Consider the following 27974-nt stretch of genomic DNA (forward strand, 5'->3'; position numbering starts at 1 on the left):
TTTCTAGATTTTTTTTTTAATTTCTTTCTTCTTTTACAAGTATTATTTTTTGTTTAAAATTCTTTGTCCTTATAAGAAGGCAAGGTTGAGTTAATGATACATTAATGAGATATAAATGTTACTTTTCGATATTAACAATATTCATTTCTTCTTAAAGCTTTTATATTATTATATATTCATCTGAATGGATATACCTCAAGCACGCAGTGGAGATGTCGTTCTTGGTTTTGTTACGAAGACTCCATCGAGAGAGAGAGAGAGAGAGAGAGAGAGAGAGAGGGCGATTGGAGTGTCGTCGTCGATTATGGTACGAAGGCTTCCGTCATTGATGAGCTCCGTCGACAAAATTGTACGCCATTCGTGTCCTCTACTCGGTTGCTGTTCCTCCTGCATCTCCGTGACCGTCGTTTGTGTCGTGTGGTTGATGGTCCTGCGGCTCCGTCGAAACCCTGCTTTTCGCCTCGAAAGAAGCCATCTTTTGGTCTAAAAATTCGATTTTGGAGACTAAATTCGCTCGAAGATGTAATCTTTTCGTCTAGGGTTCTGGGGATTGCTTAAATCGGCACCGTCAAGTTAGCGCGACAAGAAAGTGCACACCAGAGAGAATCCTCCGTACTCCCGGAAGGTCACAAACTCACTTGTATCATTTGTTCTGGTGACGAGTCAAGGAGCTGGGACAAAATTATCGCAGGACTCCCACACAGGTCCCTTCTTTTTCTCTTCAGAACTGCCGCAATTGATTTGGTGTATTAAAGTTACTTCCAGGTTGTCAATTTCTTTTCTTTTTGATAGAAATGTTTAATGAATCGTGTTTGCCTGAAGAATATGCGTATGCTCATCTTTTCTGATGTCAAGAGATATGATACATAATTCAGCTTCAACGCTTTTACGCTATGAATGAAACGAAGAAAAGGGTTGTTCGATAACATATGCTACTTTGATTCTTATGTTTATGATATAACATTTATAGACATTAGCAAAAGTGATAGCTCAGGACACCGTTGTACCCATCCTAGGAAGACTACAAGCGCTTGTAGGTGCTCGAGGGTGAAGACTCACCACTGCCAGCTGAAAAGTTGTAGCTACTTCAACCAAAGCGAAAGCATTCAGGCAACCAATTCATGGTGCTTTATATTTTTGTTTCTCTTGCATTACTTAGACTCAGAATTGTAGAACATCAAATATAAAATGCCAGAAATTGTGGTCTCATACCAGCTTTTAAACATGAAATGTGATATCAGCATTTGACACAGCTTTTCAGAACATTATGTATGATAGAAACTACTGGCACTTTTATGTTAAAGATGGTTTTTCATTTGTTTATTCAATGTCAGTTCTCTGATAATATGCCCAAATGGCCCATTGAATTTTTTGGCTTGAGTCGAACAGATAAGTATGATGATCTTGATATCATTCTCAATTTAAGATTGTGGAAACTTCAATTCCTTACAATGTATAGCATTCTTGAAGTGTATATTGTTCTCAGATAACTATGGATTTATCCTCATGTAAATGTTTACGCATCTTTATTTTTATTTCTCTCCATGTTCCAGCAGGCAACCAACGAGTCACTGATCTCTCCATGGTACCTATGATGGACACAGGTTCTTCCTTAATCTTGGATGTTGATTTAGTTAAACACAATACTTGTCGATCAAATGCCTACCAACTTTCAGTTAATCAAGACTTAAGGCTCATATAGATTTCACACAAAAAGGGTGTCTAGGAAATTCCATATGCATGTTGTTTCATCAAAGTTGTTCCTCGGTCCTGATTCATATTCATCTTGATTTGTGTTCTCTCCTCTTCCTTCATCTTTTTGTGCTGCAAATCCTAAGCTGTTCCTCTGCGACACCCTGCTGATCACAAAGATGGCACAGCTGAGGAAGATTCTAGGGGTAAAGACAATGGTTCATGTGTGAGACCTGCGGCAAGATCTGCAGGGGTGGGCAATGTGCAGCAGTTGCAGCTGTGTTCGAGTGTGAGATTAAGCCAAATTTATTGGTACTTCAAACCTGGCTCGGAGCAACTCCTGGTCCAATTATTTAAGAGAACAGCAGCCACATGGCCTTTCCTGCCCTCGCCATGACTTTTCCACCCCAGTAAAGGAGTCAGAAGAGGCAGAGGTAGAGAGAGAGAGAGAGAGGAGGGGAGAGGTAGTGAATCTTTTTCCTGGTCCAGAAATAGTTGATGGTGATGGAATGAATGCATGTTATTAAATGATACTTGGATTTTGGACCCATAGGAAACATGCTTCTCGACATAAACTGAGGGCAACATGTTGGTGATAATGACACTGCATCTTCCACTCATCTTCCTTGACGAACCCCAAAAATAGAGAGGATTTGGGAGAGAAGGATGAATGCTGAATCCACTTTTTATGGGGCGACACGGAGTCTCAACTCCGGTTATTCTATTCTGTGGATAAGCGGGGAATGATATAAGAGATACGTCAACCATCCAATTCCACATACGGTTTACTTATGCAATTGGTTTGGTTGTCTAACTTTCTCTTCCATTGTTTACTTCAGTTTAAGCACGTTCAAGTCACAGAGAAAGATCAAATCTTGTGGTGTTCACGAAGGACAAAGCAGTCACAATACCACTTGTGTAGGCTACTGCATAAATCTGGAAAAGGACACTGTTCTCGAGAGGAGGAAATCTTCTCACTCTTCTTCCAAGTTTCAGTCTTTCTATCCTGTCCGCAGTTCCATTTTCTAGTCTGTATTATCTTCGTAAGAAGGATGCATGTACTCAGCTGAGCCATTTTGTGCTCTTTCATTCTTGAATCAAAATAATGGTTTTAACTAAGCCTGATAAACAAGAGAGAGAGAGAGAAGAGAGAGATTTTAACATTTTCTTCTTCCCTTGGGAAATCAGCTGTTTGGGTTTGCAAAGTCAAGAAAAGCAGCAGGATTTCCTCATCCGATTGATGACCAACTTTTCTTCGTTCATCCAGATTTCAGAATCCTCTCTTTTTTTCTTTTGACTTTTGAATCAGACCAATCCATGCGACAGTGCTTACATGCAACTTTTGCACTCTCCTTGTATGCAATGACAAGAAGAAAGTACACCCACTATCATCTATGGAGCCGAAGCAAATGATTTGGACTCTGTGATTTGGGATTAATTGATCCATCCCAAAACTTGCTCATGCCTTGGAGTGATAGAACTTGGATTCAGACAACAGAGGAACGTGGCCTGGCATGATGCTCAACCCATAGATTTGCCATACTGAAACAAGCAACAGTATATATACATATATATATATATATATATATATATATATATAGCCAAAGATTCTGTAACGAGAGAAGATAATACTTAGCAGGTAGCATGATAAATGGCATGTTGTGATGCGATAACGATGTCATGTGTCGTCCTCCTTGTCAATATCCGAATATGGCGTGGTTAAAAAGGAGAAGAGGGTCAAATCCATAACACTACTCTCATAAAGGCTCTTTGAAGGCCTCTTCAGAACAAGAAAGCTGGGAAGCACAGGGAGAGAGAGAGAGAGAGAGAGAGAGAGAGGGAGAGAGGGGGAATTCTGTTCCATTTGACGATACTTCACTGTTTGCATGAGAGCCTGTTGGCGAATTCAGAAGAGCTTTTGCTGAAGCAGGTTGGTCCCTTCTCCTCCCTGATTTCTGTACTTCCCTTCATGGTCATTGTGGATTTTTCACATTTGCCAAGGCTTTCTTCTCCTTTTTGCCCAACGAACACTTGATCTTCTTTCTAATTTGTGTGTAGTTTGGTTTCGATTAATTGAGCTGTCTCGTGAGGTTTTGATATCTGTTTTGTGCTAGAAATCAGAACCACTTGTTGAACTTCCTTTGTCTTTTTCATGATGAAATGTTGATGTTTCTGTTTGGGTTGCATACTATTAGTTCTGATTGCATGCTTTCTCTTGGATTTTACTTACTACTTGGAGTTGGAGTTGTTTCATTCCTTTGCTATTTTATCTGTTCTTCCATGCTTTAGATTTTTTTAGGCAAAAATCCTTCTTTTCCTTCATGTCGATTGGCCTTCTTCAGCGCTTTCGTTTCTTATGCTTCTTTTGTTCTTTCTGATTTCTTCTTCTTCTTCTTCTTTATTGGTTATTTGTCGTGGCTAATTAGATCTGTGCTTGTTTTCCCTCTTTGGCAATACTATTGTTTCCATCTTCTTCCTTCTTTTCCGAATCTTTAAAGATATCTGTCTCATAACTAGATTCTAGATTGAGTATTGTAAAGTCACATGTCTATATTTTAATCTCCATCGTCCTTTTTATTTTATTCAGTTTCTCATAATCTTTCCATTAAAAAATCGCATAATCCTCCCAGGTTTTCATTGTCTTCAAACTAAATCTAAACCTGGAGATTTTTTTCTTCTTGTGTTCCTGTTCCATCTTTGGGTTATGTACTTAAGCATTTGCTGAATGTTATGTGGTGATATCTTCCTGGCCATTATGTTGCTCTTCGCTTGTTCTGATTTGATTTTGTTTCTCTTTCTGTGGAGAAGTTCGTAGTCCATCAATGAATCAATATGTTCCTGACTGGACCATGGAAGATGATTCTGGACGTTTGACAGATCTCCTTCCCATGACAAATCAAAGGAAACCAATGGGGTCAGAACCCACTTGCTCTGTTTCCATCCTCGGCTTCCATCAACTTCAACCAATATGTATCATCTTGTGTTCTTCTGATCTTGCAGACCTGATAACGAGCTTGTGGAGCTGTTATGGAGGAATGGACATGTTGTTATGCACAGCCAGACTCACCGGAGAACTCCGGTCGGTGAATTCAAACAAGCTTCGAAACCTGATCCAGTGCAGAAATATGAGCAATCCCTTGGGGATTCCAGTAACTTGATCCAAGAGGCTGAGGCTGCATCATGGTTCCAGTTCCCTCTCGATGACTCCTTCGAAAAAGAATTCTGTTCTGAGTTCTTCCCTGAAATCACAGGCACAGACACAGTTGTCTCCGAAAATATCAGCAAGGATTTCACTGCGGAGGAAGAAGATAGGTACTTAAAATTCGGTTTCACCGATGACGGCACTGCTTTCACAGCACCTGCTCCTAAGCAGTCCACTCCTCATCCCCAGGACAACATTATGCCCCCTCCTAGACCACATGTTATGGGCTCTACGCCACAATCTTCCTCCTTAGAAAATTCTAACAGTGGTGTCCTCAACTTTCCTCACTTCTCAAAGCAAGTGAAGGCTGATTTGGGATCCTTGAGTTGCCGACTGGGGCACAGAGGATCTGGGAGCAATAGCAAGGCAGGTGCCCAGGAGTCCTCGATGATGACAGTTGGGTCAAGTGCTTGTGGAAGTAATCAGATTCAAGCTCAGACCGATCCAAGCAATAATATTAGCAATGATGCAGCTGACATTGTCACAAGACTTAGAGAGGGCACTGGCATGAGGCTTCTCTCTGAGAGAATGCAATCCAAGGCACATGAAGGCACTGTAACTTCATCTTCAGGTGGTTCTGGCTGCAGTTATGGAAGATCAGCACAGCAGAATGAGAGCAATCACAGCCACAAGAGGAGGAGGAAGGCAAGAGATGTGGAAGAATCTGGGTGCCAGAGTGAGGTACTCTATTAAGAGGTTAAATAATTCCACTTTTTTTTTTTTTCTTGTTCAGTGTTCTTTGAAGATGATTCTGACACCTCAGGTCTCTGAAACTTGCAGGAAGCTGAATACGAGTCAATCGATGAGAAGAAGCAGGCTACACGACCGACGTCCAAACGAAGAAGCCGTGCTGCCGAGGTCCACAATCTCTCAGAGAGGGTAAAATGAGTTCCCTGTTCTTCAACTCAATGATTCATGTCTCTGTCCTTATGAAGGTGTTATTATCATGTAGCGAAGAAGAGATAGAATAAATGAGAAAATGAAGGCTCTGCAGGAGCTCATACCTCATTGCAACAAGGTACATATGTCTCTCTTGATCATGATTCTGACAGTCAAGGTTGTAGAAAGAGCATTTCCAATCCAGCCATATTTTTCGTCTGACTATGGTTATACATAATTTCAGACAGATAAAGCATCAATGCTGGATGAAGCAATTGAGTACCTGAAAACGCTTCAGCTGCAAGTTCAGGTATGAAAATTTTAGTGCCTTTGCATCTTTTTCTCCACATATATATAACAGAAACCGTCGATGATTGTATCGTTGGTCATGTATCAGATGATGTGGATGGGAAGTGGCATGGCGTCGATGATGTTTCCATGTGTCCAACAATACATTTCAGGCATGGGAATGGGAATTGGAATGAGTCATGCATCCATGTCTGCTATTCATAGTGCAGTTCAATTGCCAAGAGTTCCATTTGTCAATGCATCTGTAGCCCCAGTTTCCAGCGGAAACCAGGCATCATTTTTACCCTCCCCAGCTATAAGTGCAGCAAACTTTCCCAGCCAGATGCAGAACATTCATCTTCCCGAATCATATGCCCGGTACCTTGGTTTTCATAACTTTTGTGCATATGGATCGCACATGGTGCAGCATAATCAATCAGCAGCATCACCTGATACCACTCTCCCGTCTGCTGCCGGAGGACCTACAAGTATCAGGAACAACAAATCTGGTAAGTTGCAAGTGTTCAGTAATTCTTCTTTACCTGACTCTTGGTCCATATCATGAAAGACGATGTTCGTCTCATGGTAATTTTGATTACCGTAAATTATGAGTCTAAAACATGGTGCAGGAAGAAATCTTCTTGGTTTACTTACTGAAACTTATTTCTTTCGTAAGCAGATTAAAGGAGGAACTTCAAATCTAGAGTCGGCTCTACTCTTTATCTCAGACAATTCTTTGTGGACTTGCCGCGGAGTTGGTGCCGCAAAGATACGGGGTCAGAAGATTGGAATTGACCGATCACCATGTTGCCTTCTCCTTGTTAATCCTCCTGATCACCTGCTGAAGCCAGAAATTGTTATGTATATTACAAGGGAATGAGAAATTCTGGCCTTTAGTTGAGCTAGAAACTCAAGCTAGTACAAGGTACTTGTTATCTTATTGTGCAAAATATCAATAGAATACGTATTTTTTATTCACTACGAAATAAATATCCATTATCTATTTCACCAATTGGTGATTGCTGAAAACAGTGATGTAGACATTGTGATTGCACTATTGGCTCTTCATCCATCCAGCTCCCACTCCACAATGACTCCTTGCAATCCTGTCATTATCATCAGTAGACTTTTACATCTTAGGAGCCACTGTCTAATTTTAAATGATATATTTTCTGCATTAAAGTTTACATCTGATTCTCCGAACAATCCAACTAGATAGAGAAAAATCAAGAGATCACCTCGCTCGTTACCGACTCGGAACAAGTCTCGTTCTCAAGTTCAAAGATCGATACTAATGTTTACCGTGACCGGCACACTATTCTTTTCATGAGGAACAAAATGAATTATGGGACCACTAATCTTCTGGAATGTTATCGATTACTTATGGTGAATTGTGACTGCCACCAGTGGTACAAAGATGTTCTGGTTCATGTTTTCATGAGATAATGGGACAAGGTACCCAAATTTCTTGGTAGGCATCTTATTCTACTTTGGCACAATGATTTGTATCTTTATCCTCCCCTTTGGTACCACCAAAGGGAAGCATATTGTGCCTTGAAGGATGTTATCAGGTACATGAAACCATTTCCTTGGATGTATATACTCACATGCTGCAGATAGTGATTTTGGTTTTCCTCATGAGGGGTTGGATTTATCTCTGCACCTATTTGACCAATTTCTGGTTGTAGATTCTCAATGAAATCATGCATTTATGGTGCTTTGTCCACATACATCTGTTTCTTTGCTCCACTCCATCAGATGAAGCTGGTCACCTCATGTTGACAAGATTTGTTTGCATGGAAGCTGAGCCTGAGGAGTGTAGCATGTTAATCCTGATGTGTTTATGTCTCAACCTAGTGAGCCACACTCTTTCACATAACAAGTGCCTTTGTGGAAGGAAGAGTGGGAGAATGTTTTGGAGGTCCACCACTGAGTACTCATCAAAATCATTGCAGCACCACTGGGCCAGTGGACAGCTCTTCTCCTCTTGTTTTCTTCTCTTTCATCTGATGTTGGTAGGCCTGAGATCGACTGATGCCCGTGGTAGGGCCTCGTGGAACCATGACCACAGCTCATAGCCGTAGCTCATGTCCCTTCATGCTTCTACTCTATCCACAAATTTGGATCCAGCGTTCCGATTGGCCCTCGCCGGATCTTCCTTCTCCCTTCTGCCTTCTTCCACTCCATCAATCTGCCTGCCGTGGCCTGTTGGAATTCTGCTTCGGATCCGCCCCTGCCTCAGCGTTCTGCAAGCGCAGAAATTTAATCTCCTCTGTATGGGAGGTCTGCATGAACTGTTTAGTGTCTGACAAACTCGTGCTTCTGCAGAATCTTCCACGACTAAAGAACTCGGTTTATTGTATGTGAATGAAGGAAGGGATGATGATAGATTACGGTCGATTACAGGCGCTTTCAGTCGACATCCCGGAAGATTGGAATTGAATCCAATCCTGCATCACTTACGGATGTTGGATTACTGCAATCTCCCTGGTGCATTCATCTTCTCTGCATTCTGTACTGACATTAGGGACCACCGAGGCATCGCAGTATTATCCTCACATTTATTTATGAATTGAGGAAACAAGCTGATCGATCACATGATCATGACAGGCAATAGCGTCATGTGATCTAAATGCTTGCATTTCAAATTAAAGTAGGTTGCAGAGGATGGATTCGTTCATGATAGATTTGTACTGCGAAAATAGCAGCTCTGTTGTTGGGTCTCAGCCTCTGGCAGATCTTGAGCTGCTTTGGGACCTCCCCTTTTCTCGCAGGGACGTGATCGAGACGTTCACCTGGGGCTCTGAGTTCAGCAAATTCTCATGCATGGCATCACGGTGAGAATTCAGCTGCAACGATCAACACATTTCGTTCGGTTTCAGTGAGGATTCGGGGTTGCAATCCGAGTGGCTCCAAACCTTGTACTGCTTCGATTATGTGGATACATAGAGGATAGAGAAGAATGTAAAGAGTAAAGAGGTCAGCTAAAGTAAGATCCACACAGAGAATTTTCACAGGTATCTGAAACGAGGAAGATGTTTGGTTGTGTCGATAGATGCAGAACAGAACATCGTGTTCTTCCTTCCTTCTCTACTCGGATAATTCTCCTTTCCGAAGCTGCAGATGAGCACAGAAAAGACGAGTTCATGTTCATCTGGTATTATCATGAGCAGGTTGCTCATGCCGGTGTCGCGCGCGCGCGCCCGCCGCATTGCGACAACACAAAAGTCAGAGCTTTCCTGGCACTGCTCTGCGCATCACAGTTGTGCAGTGCCGACTTGCAACTCGAGCAAACTGCTCTCACATGGCTTCACATCTCGAATGCTGCTGCTTATTGCAGCATTGGGTCCCCGAGTTCACCAAATTATTGTGCCAGATCATATTGCATGTCATTGTATCCGAATCAGAAACATCATCATCCATCTTCCATCGGTCAAACTCCTCTATTTACAAAGTATTCGATGCAGTGTGTTCTTGTTTTGTTCTCTCTTTCTAAGGAGAGGAGGACAATGAAATAGATGGCGTATCATCAAAACTGTAGAATGACATACCAAAAAATCTAGACATTCCATCGATTTTGATCACTCGTTCCTCGGGCAAACATCCATTACTGATAAATATAAATCTGAAACTTAACCCAAGGATTTGCAAGCAATAGCAAGAACAGTTTTATCTTGGAAAAGATACTGAGATTTACACAGCCATGGAGAAGAAGACGAGCTCACCCTGCTGCTAGCTTTTCATTCATTACAAGATAAAAAGCTAGCAAACAAGCATCAAGTAAGTGTGTGTGGCAACAGTGCTGAGACTTCCCGACCAGACTACGGCATCAACCACCATTTCATGATCACATTGCAGTAAAACTGAACCCCAAGAAGAAGAAGAAGAAGAAGAAGAAGAAGAAGAAGAAACCTGTGAGGAGCTGCTATCTTCTGGGTGAGTGTGGGTGGCAGCTTCGAGGATTGAGGGGGTGAAGGAACAGTGGAGAAGGTTAATAATAATAATATTATATATATATATATATATGTGTGTGTGTATGAATTATATGATATATATATATATATATATATATATATATATATAGAGAGAGAGAGAGAGAGAGAGAGAGAGATGGGTGGTAGTTTCTATCGGCAATGGGTCTGAAAAATATATAAAAGAGTGAAATTTAAATATTTGCACCATATGGAAGTAAGCAACCATAGCATATCATATATGTTTGGAACAAAATTTGTTTTAAGAGATTTAAAAAAGTATTATCTCGTTGAAAGATTCAATACATATATCGTTTCTCAATGTATTTCTTTAGAAATTTCTTTTTTCCCACTTTCCGAATGATAAATATTTCTCATATTTGAGTCATAATAATATTTTTCATCCATCTTAGTTTTAAGACTATAGTTGCTCAATTGCACTGTCGATCCGTAAAAATTTAGCCTCTTAGTGGACTCTTAGATGATAAAAAAAAATTGATTTTTTTTAGGAATGATCCAATCATAATTCCATAAGTTTCGAACGGTTATACGATAAAAACTTTCGAAATGATTCATTTGTGTTTTTTATGAATTATAATAATATTATTTTCTAAGATAGAAGATAAGAATTTTTATTAATTATTAGAAAAATTAAACAAAAAATAATAGTTTTTCTAAACTCTCTTGATAATGATATTTTCTTTTCTTTTTTTTTCTATTAATTACAAGGAAGAATACGAAGGAAAAGATATAATATCTCCTATTGTTTTCATGATGAAAGAATATCAAGCAAGTATAAAAAACACCTTTTTATAAATCCCTCTTAATAATAATCTCTCTCTCTCTCTCTAATTTTCAATCTTAGAAACAATCTTTCATGTTCTAGCATAGCTTGACGGAGTCAGATCAAATCAATTATAATGGGCAATAGAAAGCATTTAAACGTTTCGAAGTTTGGTGACTGATGAGATCATCTTATCAATGTTACAATAATTTCTATCACATTAAACTGTTTAAACACTTCAAACTAATGTTTTAGGTATCAATCTATCACATTGTTAGTACAGCACAAAAGCAACCAAATTCAGCCACCTTTGAGTTGCACCTCAAAACTCCTCTGCCCCCAAAAGCATTACAAATCTTCCATGAGCCCAAACAAATCTAGAAACACTTCTCCACACTAAGCCAAAATGTCTGTTTTGCAAGCAAACATTTAGTATCTGATCCAGTTCAGAAAGTTCGACACCAAGTTCATGAATTTACAGTAACTGAGAAACATTGTTCTCATATGGTATGCATGTTATTACAAGTCCTTTGCTCCAACACTAAAAACCATGAGAACGATGCTGGTAAATTGGCAGGGTCGATACTACAGCATTAACCTTAAAAGAATAGAGACACCTAGTTTACGATAAAAAAACATTTGATGACTTCGAGCAAACTTTGCATACACTGCAAGAACAGTATTTGGCTATATTAGATGCGTCGCAGAGATGCCAACCTCTTCTCGAGATCATCGACTTGAGAACTCTCTGGAGCTACATTCCTGCAATTACAGGTTTATATGAATGAGATGCATTTTGGCAGAAGTTATCATAATTACATGACAATACAGCACACACATAGACAATCCTTCTTTTTCTAGCTACTCAGTGGGTTTGCTATATGCATCGCATAGTCGGCATGAAGCAGAACTACTCTGACTTGCTTGCACAAATTATATCCAACATCAAAAATACTTGCTACAAGAACAAGAAGTGACTAAAGGGCGCAAATAAGATAGCTTTTCTTTAAGAAGAAACCTAATGGGAATACTCATGGCTTGTCATTCACATGACCTGAACTCCACATGCAACTCGTGCTAATTAATATTTCGTACCTTGAGGCAGTATCAACTTTCTTATTGTTGACAGCAATCCGCCCTTTGGGAGCTGAAGATAGCTGAAAAAGGACAAACAAAAACAAACTTAAAGTAGGAAGAAAACAATATATGGATATCTAAAATAGCACACCAAATAGGTATGCAAAATGTGTTGTTACCTGTGAGGCAACATCAACACCAATTTCATCAAGCACCTAAAAGAAATCACAAAAAATAAGATTAAAACTAATTCACGCAAAATGCACCAAACGAAATCTGGAGCCAAAATAAAGTAGTTTTGCTTGCTTCGGAGAAGGTTCATTCTCAATTCTAATTGAGCTGCCAAAGCTACATTTATCTTACCTGGTTCGTGAGTTCTTCTGTTTCCTCCTCTGCCTCATCTTTATCCAATGTTTCATCGATGGCCTCTGACATCATCTCAATCTGCACAAATTGTAGCATAAGTATAGTGCTTAACACGCTCAAACACACACTTCCTCACATGGATGCACAGAAGAGAAAGGGGGCTAGAGAGAGACTACAGATATCTAGGCAAGAAATGTATTTAATTGTAAGGAGTTTGCCTATAATAGGTTTTCATTTAATAACATAAGTTCATGAATTTCTAGATAACTAACCAATCGATCTTCAATTGCACCATATCCTGATAAAAAGATGTCCATCCAAAGAAGCAGATTTGAGTGTTGTGAAATCCTTTGCAAGAATAATCCAAACTTTCATTTGAAACATAGAGTTATTCCCATGGGTTCCAGATATGAGTAATTCCAAACTAAGAGATATATCAACCTTCAACTACTGTATTGTAATGGGTCACACAAATTTGCTTTAGGTCTAGCAAAAAATCTCAAGTAGGTCAAAGATGACAATAAACAAAAAGGGGAGCTCATGAGTATTAGCAATCAATCCCTTACTGTTATATTATTGAAAAGGTACTGGTATATATATCATAAGCTATTTTTATCAAACATCTTTAGCCACATTTTATACCCATTTTGATAATCAATTACCAACAGTTGTCTTCAATACCATTTCCCATCTCATTTCAGGACCAAATGGGTTCGCTAGAATCCACTACATACAGGAAATCAGACATCAATCCTAATCAGTAAGTGGTAAAGAAATTAAAATGCATTTTTATTTTACACTACTTATAGCTTGTTGCATATTGTTTAAAAAGGATCGTTTTGGCCTATAAAGGACAAGGGCTTCGTAGAATAATAACTTTTTGGGTTACTTGATCTTAGAAGTTCTTATAAATCAAGCAAAATTCTAAGAATACCGTTTCTTGAGAAGCTACTAAGATTGAAGTTTGGATTATGGTTGGAGAAAATCATCAGGGACATCAGCAGATATTATACCCTATATGCCAGGTAGGTCTTATACAACAAAACAATGCCTGTCAGGCAACAGTCTCCTTCGATCTAAGCTACCTTAGCAAATATGACATTTCTGAAAACTATCATTTCAAGCTCCTTTCATGTAGAAGTTCATAGACCCACCACATTTTAGCAATCGCATTGCACGACGGATGTAATCAAGTTACAAGCTAACCCAACAAGTGTATTGCTTTTGCCATGAATCCAAAAAATTTATTCAAGAAAATTTTCAACTATTACAAGACTAAAGTTGATGAAGTTTGCATCCATTACGAGACCAAAGTTTCAAATTTCATCTTCCTTCATGTTGTTACTCCCTATTCATCTTTGGAGGATCTTCGTCATGTTTGGAGGCTCACACGAGAACCAACAACCCATCAACAATAACACCAAACATATGGCTAACAATATTGGTAGGTGAGACTAAAATTTCATTAAGATAGTCCCATCAAATCATTAAGATAGGAGTCCATGTCCAAATTACCCCAGATGTTAGGCACTTATAAATTGTTCCCTGAGTACCTCAAACAAGCAATGGGACAGATTAACTAACACAGTACGTTCATATTTTAAAGAGAAAAGTGTGACCATAATTACCAACAAAAATAGAGATAAATCCAATTGAAGAGATTCTAGAAAAAGAATGAACCAATTCAGGATTCACATGCTCCATGCAGACAAATTTTCAATGAATTTAAAAGTTAAATAAGAAGTCAAATTCATACAGAGAATTTTTTTTAAAGAAGTCAACAGCACTGTTCTCCATGCTGCTGCTGTAATGTGGTCTAGTTTTGAGTAGATACATAATTTCCGACAATTTAACATGTCAGATATTTCATCTAGTATTAGAGAGAGCAAGCAGGATGAGAAGCATTGCCAAAAGTAAATCAAAAGAGTGAGGGTAAGCCTTAGTGTCACGCATTACTCTTTTCGGGTAGCTAGGTCATATAAATGGTATCTCTATTTATAAATGTAAGGTTGCATATATTAATACTTTCTAGAACTTATATTGGCAGGAGCTTCATGCACTATGCCACCCTTTCTTAGAAAAGTATTTAAAACTATCCGGTGATTTTATGTAGAATTGAAAAATCTATCGAAGTGGTTAAAATTATGAATCAGTGTGTTACCGTCATATCCATTTGTGATGATTGCTTCTGGAATTCTTTCATCACTTTCAACTGCTTAGCTGGTTCCATTTGCTGAAACATGTAAATCACAAATCAGAATGTAAGCATGTAAATGACTCAACATCTAGCTGATAGATTTTCCATTGTTGAAATAAGCACCCAAAATATTAACAGTAAACTTCCACCAGACCTTGTTCATAGCAGCCATTGCCTTGCTTGCACCTTTCATTCCTGTGGATATTGAAGTGTTTGCATACATTGCCTGCAAAAAAGCCCAATGCCAATTTTTCTCCACATGTTGAGACATCTTTGAAGACACTGGCAGTTCATAACTAAATCTAGTAACTAGAAGTTCTGACCTGGGTGTGGGTTGCTATGCCTCTTATTTGTGCACGAGTTCCCTGCAAGTTTGTAATTTGCTGCCTCAGACGAACAAGCTGACGAGCTAAGATCCGGGTGGCAGCCTACAAGGGTAAACATACCAAATAAAGTTGTCCATTATCCCTCCTGTGCAGAATAGTATCATGATGACAGAACCGTATAAATGAAGTAGATGTTCCAATAATATCAAGAATACTGCTTGAACAAAGAAAGTCATAATAAGACTGTATGAACAACAATGAGAAAACCTCATTCCCAGTTTGTGCAGTCTTCTTGATCTCTGCAACCAGTTTTTTCTCCTGTGATGATTATTTTGCAAACAGGATAAGACAGCCAAATAGATGCACAAGATTTAATGCAAGAGGACAGCATAGACGAAAAACAAACCTCTAACTGCAGGGAAGCAATCTCACGCTCCACACCTGAAGCCGAGATAGGAAGATCATAGTCACTCAAAATAATGACATAATTTATTCTTTGTAAATGTACTCTCTAGAATATTAATATAATGCTTGATCTATAATTAGCTATTGATGCTTAATTACTGCCTGAATTTGGACAAGGAAAACGAAACAGATCAAATCACAAATTAGCATACAAGTCCGATCTTTTCATCATTTTGTGGACAAATATATAAAAGCACTCCTCAAGAGAGTAAAACCCTCAGCATCCACAAGACGAGATTCTACCTCTTGTGGCGACAGCCATTTCTCTTTTGCTCGTCCTGAGAGCATCTGCGCGGCGAAGCACAACCATCAGATTCAAAGAGGAAGGCTCAAAATATCGTATGAATGGGATCATAAAAGAAAAAAATAGAAGGAAACAAAACCCTAAATGGCAAACTTCGACCAAGAAATTCGCTGGAGCATGTACCCAAAAGAAATCAAGAAAAACTTAAAAGGGAAAAGAATGCGGATCACAAATTCCTTCCATTCTTGAGGAAAAGAAAACATCTTAAGCATCGGAACCGGACATTAACCGAGAAAATACACGGATAGCAACCAAATCCAACGCGGCGACGACAAATGCAGATGAAAAGAAAGATTTTTTCCTCGCCTTTAGGGGAGGTCTTCTTCTTGAAGATGTTCATGATGCGTTCTCTTCGCCCGAGCAAAAAATGATCGAGGGAAAGGAGAGCAGAGATCTTGAACGAAAGGCAAGGACCCCTAGATCGGAAGTGGGAGGCGGCTAGGGTTCTTGGCGTCTGGTGATGGAGCGGCCTCTTGCTCGCCCTCACTCACGCACAGCGGCGGCAGCAAGCAGCACAGGTTCGGTGTTTCGTTCTTTGTTTTCCCTTTTTCTTCTTCTTTCTTTGAGAAATAATTATCGATCCACCCGTTGAACATCCACCGGCCTCCCCCACACGAGGAGTAATGTGGGGTCGATGCAGGACTCTCCCTGGGGTAAGAAAGCGGGTGTGAATCGCACGTCTGTTTAGGATTCCCTTTCGGTGCGTGAATCTATCCAACGGTTCGTAAACTTCGAATTTATTACTTTCTTCTTTGACAAATTATATAAAATATAAAATATAAGAGACATAATCTTTTAAAAAAATAGTAATTCTTACCGCAATGCCATATATACGAAGAACTTAATATTTAAACAAATATCTAAAAATTTATGGATATATATGTCATATTTATTTTGTAAGATATTATATATCATTTAATTAAAATATCAATAACGAAGTAAATTAGATCCAATTCAAGGTCTGAGTAATAAACTTAAGTTCGATCAAGATTGAATTGGGTCCAATTAATTAGATAAAGAGTTATTATCACTATAGAGGTATGGGCTTTTTTTTTGGGCCGATGGAGCCATGCATGCGCCCGGTCCCACATATATGGACCACGTCATCGCCCAAGTCATGGGTCAAAGTTGGTGACGTGGTGACACATAGCCCTGGCAACGAAAAGTGTCACGGCTGATTCGTCCGCTCCGTTTTTGACGTGGCATGACATCGCCGTGATCTGACGCTATGTCGTGGACCGAGTCTCTCACCGTACCCGTTTGATTTACCCCTGCGGTAACTGGAAAGAGAAACGAGGGGGCCGCTTTGGGACCCTCGTAAAAGAAGCTTATTGCTGCTGCCTCTTGACGTCGGTGGCGGGAACAAGTAAATCTACCCGAAGAATTAGAATCATACCCGAAGAATTAGGGCTTGGTTCGTGGTCGCCTTTGCTTCCGCTTCGATCGAAGGATTAGGGTTTCTTCCAGGAAGACCAGTCCCGAGAAGGGAAGCCTAGAGAAGTCCTCTCGCCATGGGCGACGAGTACGAGGGGCTGGAACGGTTCGGAATGGAGAATGACTACGAGGGCGGTGAGTGGATCGGCGGCGAGTTCTACTATCGCCGGAAGAAGGAGCGCCCCGTCCAGACCCGAGACGACGTCATCTACGGTGCCTTCGCCGCTGGATCCAGCGACTCCGACTCCGACGGTGGCGGAGGCCGCCGTTCCCGGAAGCGCCGCAAGGGGGACCTCGTCTCCAAGCCCGACCTCTCCAAGCCCGTACGCTTCGTCTCTACCGGTACCGTCATGCCCAACCAGGAAATCGATCGGGATCTCAAGGAGGAGGGTAACCGTGCCGCCGAGGCTCCTGATCTTAGCCAGGGGCTGGGATATGGCTTAGGGTTCCGGGCCGACAAAAAGGAGCCCGAGGGCGATGAGGATGAGGACGAGGATAGCTTCCTCCCGACGGCCTTTGGGAGGAAAATCAAGGAAGGGGCGCAGCGACGGGAGAAGGAGAAGGAGTGGGAGAGAGAGAAATCGAAGACGGCCAAGAAACCCCTCGGGAAAAGGGACGTTTCAGGTGCGGACGAGATTGGGAAGTTCCAGTCTTACACGAAGGGCATAGGATTTAAGCTCATGAAGATGATGGGGTACAAGGAAGGATCTGGATTGGGGAAGAATGAGCAAGGTATTGTTGCCCCAATTGAGGCGAAGCTCCGTCCAAAGAACATGGGAATGGGGTTCAATGACTACAAAGAAGCCAAATTGCCAGCCCTGGATGAACCACTGCAGGAGAAGGCGGCCTCCTCAGTACTGCCCGGACGTTCAAAGGAAAAGAGGTGGTTGAAGCAGAAACAAGGGAAGAAGAAAGTTGAAATTTTGACAGCAGATGAGCTGCTTGCCAAGAAGCAGGAACAAGGTATCGAGGTTGTCCAGAAGGTTCTTGATATGAGGGGACCACAAGTTAAGGTTTTGATGAGTCTGGAGAATTTGAATGCCGAGGACGAGATGAAAGAGAATGAGGTGCCCATGCCTGAGCTCCAGTATAATGTGAGGCTAATTGTGGACTCTACCGAGGTTGACATACAAAAGCTTGATCGGGATTTGAGGAGGGAGAGGGAGAAGGTGGTTAGCTTGCAGATGGAGAAAGAGAAGATTTTGAAGGAAGAGATGAGACAGAGGCAGCAGCTACAAGTGATGGAGATGATTGCTGGAGTATTAGAAAGGGTGAAAGACGATAACTTGTCAGGGGTGCTGACACTTGATTCACTGTTGGCTACATTCAGAGACATTAAAGAGAGGTTCAGGGAGGACTACAAGCTCTGCAACATCTCTTGTGTTGCCTGTGCATTTGCATACCCCTTACTGCTCCGTGTCTTTCAAGGATGGGAGCCATTGCAGAATCCCTTGCATGGCATGAGTCTTATATCATCTTGGAGGGACTTGTTGCAAGGGGATCAACCTCATGATTTCTCCGAAAGTCTTTCGACTGCTTCTCCTTATGCTCAGCTGGTCAGCGAGGTTATTCTCCCTGCAGTGAGGATATCGGGGACTAACACATGGCAGGCTAGGGATCCAGAGCCAATGCTTCGATTTTTGGAAGCATGGGAAAGGTTACTGCCTCCGGTGGTTCTGCAGTCAGTTTTGGAGAATGTGGTTATGCCAAAGCTAACGGCTGCTGTTGAGACATGGGATCCACGTCGAGAGACTGTTCCGATTCATGTTTGGGTTCACCCATGGCTCCCCTTGCTAGGACAGAGATTGGAGACCTTATACCAAACAATTCACTACAAGCTAGGTAGTGTTCTTCACGTTTGGCATGCAAGTGATGCATCAGCTTATGCTGTACTTTCTCCATGGAAGGATGTTTTTGATGCAGCTAGTTGGGAGGATCTGATGGTGCGGTATATTGTTCCAAAGTTAAGGATTGCTCTGCAGGAATTTCAAGTGAACCCAGCTAATCAGAATTTAGATCAGTTTAATTGGGTGATGATGTGGGCATCTGTGATCCCAATTCACCATATGGTTCACATGTTGGAGGTTGATTTCTTCAGCAAGTGGCAGCAAGTGTTATATCATTGGCTGTGCTCAAATCCTAACTACAATGAAGTGATGCAGTGGTATATGGGTTGGAAGGGCCTCTTCCCAGCAGAACTACTAGCCAATGAGCGGATTCGAATGCTCCTAAGTGCAGGTTTGGATATGATGAACCAGGCTGTAGAAGGCATGGAAGTGGTGCAACCTGGTGCTAGAGAGAATGTCAGCTATCTAAGAGCTACAGAAAAGCGACAGTTTGAAGCACAGCAGCAGACAGCGGCTTATTCATCAGTCCATGTAAATGGTATGTCCAGTGTGCATGAAATGAGCTTTAAGGAATCTATTGAGGCTTATGCAATGGAGCAAGGCCTCCTCTTCTTACCCAAAGTTGGTAGATCTTATAATGGTCTCCCTGTATATGGCTTTGGCAATGTAAGCATTTGTATAGACTCAGTGAAGCAACTGCTTTATGCACAAGTCCAGGAGGGAACTGAGAGATGGAGTGCTGTATCGCTCACACAGTTGCTGGAGATGCATCAGAATGCCGCTCGTCGTTGAATGTACTCCCTTACAATCCTGATGCTTTAATGTCTTTTGATGAGTTGATGTAATGTAGTTAAATGGATGAAGCTGATGATGTTGCTTATTCATTCTTTTTGGATTCTTGCCTGAATTAGTTTAGCTGTCATTCTTACCTTGAATATATGCCAAATGAATTTAACTGGAAATTGATTCATCCTTGTGCTAAATAATTACATGCTCCTTGATGATGGTACTCATTGTTCATGTACAGCTTCATTATTTCTCTGTTCCCTAAATTATTCTTGGTTTTTTAAGATTTGATTAAAACTTAAGTACGGGGGACATTAAGGCTTGTTTTTGTTGTTGCTGTTGCTGCTAAAACCTAAGTTTGAGCTATGATTTTCACTAGCTTATGTACGATAGTGATTTGGCACCCTAGTTATAATTGTTCCTAAGAATCCTCTTAAATTACCACTGTCTTATGAAGAAGGAGAAAAGGATGGGGCGATGGAGGAAGAGGCGGAAGAAAATGGAGGAAGAGGAGGGAAGAGGAAGAAAGAAGAGGAGGTGGAGGAAGAGGATGGGGAAGTGGAAGGAAAAGAAGAGGTGATGGAGGAAAAGGAAGAAGGAGAGATGGTAGCGGAGGTTGTGGAGGAGGAAGGAAGAATAGGAGGAGAAGAGGATAAGGAATACTGCTTGGTGAGGCATGACAGGCAACAACGGGCTGTTGCATGGGGCAAAACGCTAAGGGCTAGTGTTTGGGGCGAAGAGGGTTAGCGTTTGCGAGCCTAAAGTATCCCTAAAGTATGCTTTTTTTTTTTTTATGATTTGGATACTTGAGTGGGGATGGTCCTATCCGGACTAGTACGTATCGCTCATTTTGTCTGGTTGGGTAAAACATCAAACTGTGTCTAACCTTGACTCATATTTGGAGTTTCTTGTTGCTGTCTTACGATGATTTCTATTTACATTTGTTTATAAGTGGAGATAGTTTGAGGAAACTCTTTAGTAATTTGTTTATATGAAAAGTTTGGAAGGATTAGTCAAATTGTCGTTCTATCTACTTTCACTTCTTCCTTTTATGTTTTATTCCAGTGATTTCAATAGGCGCTCGGGCAAGGCGAGGCGAGGCCCGAGCACCTCGCTTCACTTCCAGGCGACGCGCTTCAAAGAGGCGCCGCCTGGGCCCTCCCCCGAAGCACCTGGCGCCTAGGCTCGAGCGAGGCCTGGGTTAAACCAAGCGACCGAACCAGCGTTTTAGGTCTGGTTCGGTCTCCGGTGCTTTAGTTGGTTCAATCGAACCAACTAAAGCACCGATATCAGCTGCCATTGCCCAACCCTAACCCTACTCGCGTTCACGCTATTGCTGCTCGCTGTCGCTGTCATCGCTCCCGTTGCTCGCTGTTGCCACTGTCGCCGCTCGCCGCTCTTGTTGTCGCTGCTCACTTTTACCGTTGTCGCTGCACCCTTGGTCTTCCCTTACACTCCTCTTCCTTCTCTTCTTTCGAAAGTATACTATCAACAATATACTGTATACTGTCAACAGTATACTATATACTAGTAATAGTAATGTATTTGTATTTATTAGATTAATAATATATTATTTTGATTTTAATACTGTTAATTTTTATTTATTTTAAATTATTGTTAGGTTTCAGGATAAATGACAAGTGTACAGAGCAACTCAATAGAGTCTCCAATGGCATCAAAAAAAGATCTTGCATGGAAGTATAATTATATGAAGGATCCGAAAGATCCTAATGCAGTGACTTGCATATTTTGCGATAAGATTACTAGAGGTGGTATTTTTCGTGCAAAATAATATCTAGTAGGAAATTTCAAGAATACAGCAGCTTGCAAAAAGTGTCCACCTGAGGTAAAAGAAGAGTTGCTGAGTTATATGAATGAAAAAAAGACACAAAAGAATGAATCTTACGGGAATTTACCAGAAGACAATATTGAACATCTCAGGGATGAAGAAGAAGATTATTCTATGAGTATTAACCCAAGTGGGAAAAAAGTATACGATAAAAAAGGAAAGGAAGTTATGAGTACTAGGAAGGATAAAAAAGGATCGATGGATCTATATATGTTTCAAGGATCCCAGAAGCAACAAGGGCAAACAGGAGGCTCAAAATTTAGACAAACAAATATAAGTGATGCTTGTGATAAAGAAATAAGAGGAAGAACAATTCAGCACATTGCTCGCTTCTTCTATCAGGCTGGTCTTACCCTTAGTACAACTCGTTTAGACAGTTTTCAGGATATGATTGAAGCTATTGGAAGTTATGGCGCATGATTAAAACCTCCAAGTTATTATGAGATGCGAGTTCCATTGTTGCAAAAAGAGTTGAATTATACAAATGACTTACTAAAGAGTCATAAAGAATCATGGGCAACACATGGTTGCTCTATTATGTCAGATGTTTAGACTGACACGAGACGCAGGAGTATAATTAATTTTATGATTAATTGTCCTTTAGGGACTATGTTTGTGAAGTTAATAGATACTTCATCTTTTGTAAAATTTAGAGACAAAATATATAATTTACTTGATAATTTCGTGGAAGAAATTAGAGAACAAAATATTGTTCAAATCATAACCGACAATGGAAGCAACTATGTATTAGCTGGTAATATTCATCTTTTGAATTTTTTAATTATTTTATCTTCAATTAAATGTGTTAAACTCTTTAGTCTTATCATTTTTGTTATCCTTTATCTCAGGTAAATTGCTTGAAACAAAAAGACAATACTTATATTGGATTTCATGTACAGCACATTGTATTGATTTAATGTTGGAGGATATTGGAAAGATCTTAGACATTAAGAAAACTCTAGAAAGGGCAATTTTTGTTGTTGGATTTCTTTATAATCATATTGGGGCTTTGAATATGATGAGAGAATTTACAGGGAACAAAGAATTAGTGAGACATAGTGTCACCCGATTTGCTACTTCATCCTTGACACTACAGAGCGTGTATCATCAAAAACATAATCTGAGAAATGGGTGACAAGCAAATGGGCAAAAGAAGCAAAAGGCAAGAGAGCTACTGATATCATCTTAATGTCATCCTTTTGAAATCATGTAGTTTATATATTAAAGGTAATGGGCCCTCTTGTTCGAGTCCTTCGGTTGGTGGATAATGAAAATAAGTCTGCAATGGGATATATTTATGAGACTATGGATAGAGCAAAGGAGACGATTAAAAGGTCTTTTAATGAAAATAAAGAAAAATATAAAAAAAATTTTACAATCATTGACGAAAGATGGAATTGTCAACTTCATCATCCCTTACATGCAGCAGGATATTATTTGAACCCTGAATTCTTTTATAGGATTAAATCTGTTAGGTTTGATGCAGAAGTTTTGGATGGGTTATATCAGTGCGTTGTAAGATTAGTTCTCAACCTTGAGGTTCAAGATAAGATTATTCGTGAATTATTTTTATATAAAAATGCCGAAGATCTTTTTGGAATTCCAATGGCCGTTTGATCCAGGACAACTACGTCTCCATGTATTAATAATTTGATATAATTAATTTCATATATATTATGTAATTATGTTATTGCTAATAATAACATAAATTTTGTAGCTGAATGTTGGAGTCTATTTAGAAATTCCACCCCGAACGTACAACAATTTGCTATCAAAGTATTTAGTTGACATGTAGTGCTTGGGGTTGTAAGCGAAACTGGAGTGTCTTTGAGCATATAAGGATCACTAAATATTTTTTTTTAATTAATTTATTTATTTAGATAGATGTATTAATATATTTTTAAATTATATGACATGACAGATTCACTCGAAGAGAAGAAATCGGTTGGAACATCAACGATTGCACGATCTTGTTTACATAAAGTATAATCAAGCTTTGAAGGCTCGTCATGATTTGCAAAATAGAATTGATTCAATCTCATTGCAAGATATTGATGATTCAAATGAGTGATTAATAGGAGAAATGAGTGCTAACTTGTAAGATGCCGAAGACGAGCTTGTATTTGAAGATGATAGATTGACATGGGGAAATGTGACAAGAGCTTCAAGTGCTAGAGAATTACAAACATATACAAGACAGATAACAAAGAGAAAAATGAGTGCAAAAGTATCAAGCTCGGCTCCTGCTATTGTTGAAGACATAGAGAATGAAACATATTTTGATGAAGAGGAAGGAGTCGAAGGACAAGAGAAAAAGGACAAATACAATGAAGATGATTTGTGTGAAAATGACGATAATATTGATTATGATGAATGACTTTGATGTAAAATTTTATTGTTTTGAATTTTGAAACTTTTTGTTAATGTGACATTTGATTTTGTATCTTAGATTTTCTTAATTTAATAGCATATTTTTATTTAAAATTTTAAATAATTATATTTATTAATTATATTATATATTTTTATATTTTAACGTCTCGCTTCGTTTGGACGAGCGTCTCGGGCGTTTTTGGACCTTGGCGCCTAGTGCTTTTTAAATCACTGTTTTATTCATTGGAAGCAAAGGAATGGAATGAAACTGTTGCAATTGTAAGTTTCGACAATAAATCTATTAAGCTCATGTAATTTGTGTAACTTTAATTATAAATAAGGTCTAGTAAAAGTGAAGGGTTTAATTCATTTACATGACTTGGTAGCTGCTGGGCTGTGGGTAGTTGCTGGATATGCCACTGTTCTAAAGTAAATAACTGTGATGTCAGTCTGATTTCAGTGCTAGCTGCCATGCTTGACTTTTTCTATCTTCCTGTAGAATAAGTGTTGCAATAAGGTCTGACTTGTATGCTTCTACATGCATCAATTTGCTGCCTCATGTGAATATGTTGCCACTCAATTGTTTACAGAATGTGTTATATTTTAGGGAACACTGTAATTGGTTTTAGGATTTTCAAGGGTTATTTGGAAATCTGATGGTTGTTTGAGCCATGAAGTACATATTAGAATTTATCTTGACAGGGTATAAGTTGACATTCTACATGATGCAAGTAAACGAGGCTTTATTATCGTGTGTCTTAAAAACAAATTTTACTGAGGAGAATCAGGAATCCTATTATTTGGTGTTCTCCATTACTGTCAACCTATGGTGGTTAATGCACTCTTTGTCTTGAATAATTTCTGAAGAATACGAAGTCTCATGGTAGGTTTCTCTTCTGTCTCAGCAATGTCATTCTTCTCACCCCCACATTGCCTGCATTAAACTAGCAGTAGGCCATGGCAGTGAGAAGAAGGGGAGGATCTTATTGCAGATACACTTTGTGTTGTTTTAGCCTCACCTCAGTCCCCCACTTTGACAACCTTGACATCCTTCATCACTGTCCATGTCTGCTTTCCATCATCATCAGCAAGGGCAAGGTGCACAAGACCTGCATAACTTTAGTTGCCCATCACACGAAAGATGCATCCTCAAAGCATGTTGTCTGATTTCACTCGAATCTTTTGACCTGCAGCAAGTGAGATCTCAGTACTAGGAAGAATTCTGACTGCCGAGACCTGTGAGTTAAACAAATTATGCAGGTAATGGACTTTCTTTCAGGTAGGGAGCGTTCTATTTATTTATTATAGCTTTTATTCCACATTGCTGTGTCAATGTAAGGCTGATTTTGGTTTGTGCATCCTAATCATTTCATATATTTTTTTGTAGGTTAAGTTTTATAAATTGTGTTCTATGTTGAATTATGAGAACCTTTTATAGTCGTTATTGGCTGATGCTATGTTCAATTTTTTGCAAGACAGCTATTGGAAACTTCGTTAATAAATCTGGATAAGATCTGTGGGGAAGCAAATATCAAGTCATTCCATGCTCTTATGGTCTTACAGGTATGGTTAGAATAAGCATCAAGGTAACCAAAAAAGTATATAGATGGTTATAGATCTTGCTTCCTTTTCTAAGTCTCCATACATCTGTCTCATTCACACAAGTAATTTTTTTGGATGACCATGTGAGTTCTCCTTTTAACATTGATAGGAGCACATCATAATTGAGATAAAACCTGATCATTTTCTAGATGACCTCTGAATTCACAATCCTCAGTCTGAGCTCATAGAGTGAGTATTTTATGTTGTTTTTTAAAAAATATTAAAAGAACAAACACGGTTGACTTATTATTGTATTTAAGTTTCTTTATTTTTCACTTGTAATGATTACGAGAGCTTACCTTACTCTCTGTTTGATTTGAGCTCTGATGATAAACATCAATAACCCTTATGTATTCTTATTATTGTATAATTTTAAGGGTTCCGAAAAACAATTGACTTAAGTGTCATAGATCCAGTTATACACAAACATAAGACATATATAGTTATTCTTATTAACCTCGCAGAAAATAATGAGGCAAAGAATATGATGGATGCTTGCTATCTAAAAGAAAGGCTTTAAGGGGCAGGATTTTATTTCTGTAGGCTTATGTTTTTTTAGTATGTACTAGGGTATTTAAATCAATTCGAATTGAACTGTTAAGGGTTAAATCGATCTAAATCATTTTTTCGGTTCGATTTAAATAAGGTAGTACGAATTGGAACCGATATGGATCTACCTACTCAAATCGATTAATCTGATTTGATTAATCAATTTATAATTTTAAATAATTTATATATATATATATATATATTTTTTTTTTTTTTTTCAAATGAGCAGGTTCAATTCAATTGAATCAAATTGAAATTTTGATTCAGTTGTGCGACACAACAAGATTTGTAAAATTGAGCCCATGTCATTTGTAAAATTGGGTCTTTGGGCTAGTTTGATTAATCGGTTTGAACCGGTTAAGAGCTTAGGATAGTAAACTCAACCGGATTGATATCTCTTAAATTAAATTTGGTTCGAATCAGTTAACCAAATTAATAAAAGGTACCCTCGATCCAAAACTATTTATAGTCTTTAAAACTGAACCATTGGTGAATCGATCCTAACCCAATCGGTTTTGAACAGGTTCAGTTCCGATTTGATTCAGTTTTCCGATTCAATTTGAACATCCCTAGTGTATCCATGTCTTTAATCATTAGATGTTTGCTCTTTGATTATTGTTTCGTGTTTTTATACAGGATTTAAGAACATATGCATAATATAATTGAAGAAAACTATTAAGAAGCTCTCGAAGCCTCATTTAAGGTGTCAATTTCTCGAGGAATTAGTAAGTTTTTGTGTGAAACATTTGCAGTTTAATTTATCAAACGAATTATGTAAGTTGTAGCTTTATGGTTCAGTTGCACTCACCATGGTGTAGATGATATATCTGGTAGAGCTATAAAATGTCTTTCGTTTCAGTCTTGAGATGAATAATCTGCAAACTTGTTGATCATCGACTACTACTGTAGCATAAGTCTCTACATGGAAATAGCATAGCAGAATCATTATTGGAATCCCATGGATGTATTGATATATTTTCTTTGAATATAAATTTTGTACTAGCAGTTACACGGAATTAACAATTATTGTGATAGAATCATCACCAGAATCTGATAAATATGCTTAATTTGCTTTCTATGGAACATCGCATGTGTTCCATTTGATGCTGCAATAAACTAAAGAGACACTGTCTCATAGGTTTGTCTTCACGAATATGAAGGGTAATAGAATTAGTGCTACAATTGAGATGTAATTTGTCATGCTGTAAGGTTCTGAGCTGCTTCAAATTGTGAATGATAGATCTGTTGAAGTTGATTCAAGATCCTCAAATGTATTAATATGTTTACATGTCTTTGAGGGAGTTTTCCTTTAAGGTATATATGTATACTGGGGATTCATAATATACATACAATCAAACAAGTGATCACTTTATACAAATCCTAAAATTATTTGATGCATCAACCTTTGGTATTCATTTATATCAAAATATGTATTGAGATATTGTAGCATCAGCCTATTTTTTTTAACTAGCTGTTCTTTTTTATTGTTTGTGTACCGCTTTGGTGTAGAAAGAAGATAATAAAAGCCTTATGGTGACTTTGATTCCTTTTTGCTTGATGCATATATAGTTTCTCTTTTTATCTGGCTCTGATAATTTGGAATTTGGCATAAAAGGAACAATAATCATTATGGGAACCAATTACACAATGTATTAATTCAAATTTATCAAAATTGTGGTTATATCCTTTTTGCTAGATAGCATCAATTTTGTGTGCTTTGATCTTTAACCAGCAGTTGCAGTTCTAAGTTATAAATAGTAAGAACACGATTTTTTTTTTTTTGTTGCAGCATAATTTTAGCATCCATAAATAAATACTTTTAGTTGACAGAGAGACATGTAAGAGGAGAAGAGTCCCTGTGATTCTTGTGTTTGTTCAGATGTGATTACTGTTTCTAATGGAAATTAGTAACTATGAATTAAGTTATAAAACATCTGAAATACTTTGAATTTGTTTAATAATATGAATTTTTTAATATCTACCTTC

General features: G+C 38.9%; 3 protein-coding genes and 1 long non-coding RNA gene across 6 annotated transcripts; 3 read left to right on the plus strand and 1 right to left on the minus strand.

The window, feature by feature from the left end:
- Positions 1-260: 260 nt before the first annotated feature.
- LOC135611657 (uncharacterized) lies at positions 261-2801 on the plus strand. The gene is made up of 4 exons (XR_010486619.1): positions 261-349; positions 540-704; positions 1557-1604; positions 1839-2801. It is a non-coding gene; the product is annotated as an uncharacterized LOC135611657 (long non-coding RNA).
- A 657-nt stretch (positions 2802-3458) lies between these two features.
- Positions 3459-7039, plus strand: LOC135612045 (transcription factor PHYTOCHROME INTERACTING FACTOR-LIKE 13-like). The gene is made up of 8 exons (XM_065107769.1): positions 3459-3622; positions 4501-4606; positions 4693-5575; positions 5675-5773; positions 5847-5912; positions 6018-6083; positions 6171-6570; positions 6741-7039. Exons 2-8 carry the CDS (start codon positions 4515-4517, stop codon positions 6743-6745), a joined length of 1611 nt encoding a protein of 536 aa, XP_064963841.1. The 5' UTR covers positions 3459-3622; positions 4501-4514; the 3' UTR covers positions 6746-7039.
- Positions 7040-11213: 4174 nt separating this feature from the next.
- On the minus strand, positions 11214-16083 carry LOC135612047 (vacuolar protein sorting-associated protein 2 homolog 2-like). Its single transcript, XM_065107770.1, has 11 exons — positions 15858-16083; positions 15491-15535; positions 15189-15223; positions 15050-15100; positions 14780-14884; positions 14611-14682; positions 14421-14492; positions 12257-12337; positions 12073-12108; positions 11912-11973; positions 11214-11578 (listed from the first exon to the last, which is right to left on the minus strand). The coding sequence occupies exons 1-11, from the start codon at positions 15889-15891 to the stop codon at positions 11509-11511; spliced, it is 663 nt and encodes a 220-aa protein (XP_064963842.1). The 5' UTR covers positions 15892-16083; the 3' UTR covers positions 11214-11508.
- Positions 16084-16905: 822 nt separating this feature from the next.
- On the plus strand, positions 16906-26846 carry LOC135584731 (septin and tuftelin-interacting protein 1 homolog 1-like). Of its 3 annotated transcripts, XR_010486730.1 has the most exons (4): positions 16906-19626; positions 24743-24935; positions 25031-25097; positions 25317-26846. XR_010486730.1 is itself a non-coding variant. In XM_065107771.1 (2 exons), the coding sequence occupies exon 1, from the start codon at positions 17063-17065 to the stop codon at positions 19622-19624; it is 2562 nt and encodes an 853-aa protein (XP_064963843.1). In that variant the 5' UTR covers positions 16906-17062; the 3' UTR covers positions 19625-19626; positions 25317-26846. The 3 variants fall into 3 exon arrangements, 2 of the variants coding, with proteins under 2 accessions (XP_064963843.1, XP_064963844.1); XM_065107771.1 differs by lacking the exons at positions 24743-24935; positions 25031-25097; XM_065107772.1 differs by lacking the exons at positions 24743-24935; positions 25031-25097; positions 25317-26846 and adding an exon at positions 23389-23715.
- The last annotated feature ends 1128 nt before the right edge of the window (positions 26847-27974 follow it).

Source organism: Musa acuminata, chromosome BXJ2-5 (assembly GCF_036884655.1).
Source record: "Musa acuminata AAA Group cultivar baxijiao chromosome BXJ2-5, Cavendish_Baxijiao_AAA, whole genome shotgun sequence".
NCBI lineage: Eukaryota > Viridiplantae > Streptophyta > Magnoliopsida > Zingiberales > Musaceae > Musa > Musa acuminata.

What these genes read in the sequence shown, in the direction of transcription:
- LOC135612045 (XM_065107769.1), top strand. Translation starts at nt 4,515, where the DNA reads ATGAATCAATATGTTCCTGACTGGACCATGGAAGATGATTCTGGACGT. An exon ending in TCCACAATCTCTCAGAGAGG is followed by an intron (nt 5,774 to 5,846) that starts GTAAAATGAGTT and finishes ATTATCATGTAG; the next exon opens with CGAAGAAGAGATAGAATAAA. An exon ending in TCATACCTCATTGCAACAAG is followed by an intron (nt 5,913 to 6,017) that starts GTACATATGTCT and finishes ACATAATTTCAG; the next exon opens with ACAGATAAAGCATCAATGCT.
- LOC135584731 (XM_065107771.1), top strand. Translation starts at nt 17,063, where the DNA reads ATGGGCGACGAGTACGAGGGGCTGGAACGGTTCGGAATGGAGAATGAC.
- LOC135612047 (XM_065107770.1), bottom strand. Translation starts at nt 15,891, where the DNA reads ATGAACATCTTCAAGAAGAAGACCTCCCCTAAAG. An exon ending in GCATAGCAACCCACACCCAG is followed by an intron (nt 14,683 to 14,779) that starts GTCAGAACTTCT and finishes GCTTTTTTGCAG; the next exon opens with GCAATGTATGCAAACACTTC. An exon ending in AAAGTTGATACTGCCTCAAG is followed by an intron (nt 11,579 to 11,911) that starts GTACGAAATATT and finishes CTGTAATTGCAG; the next exon opens with GAATGTAGCTCCAGAGAGTT.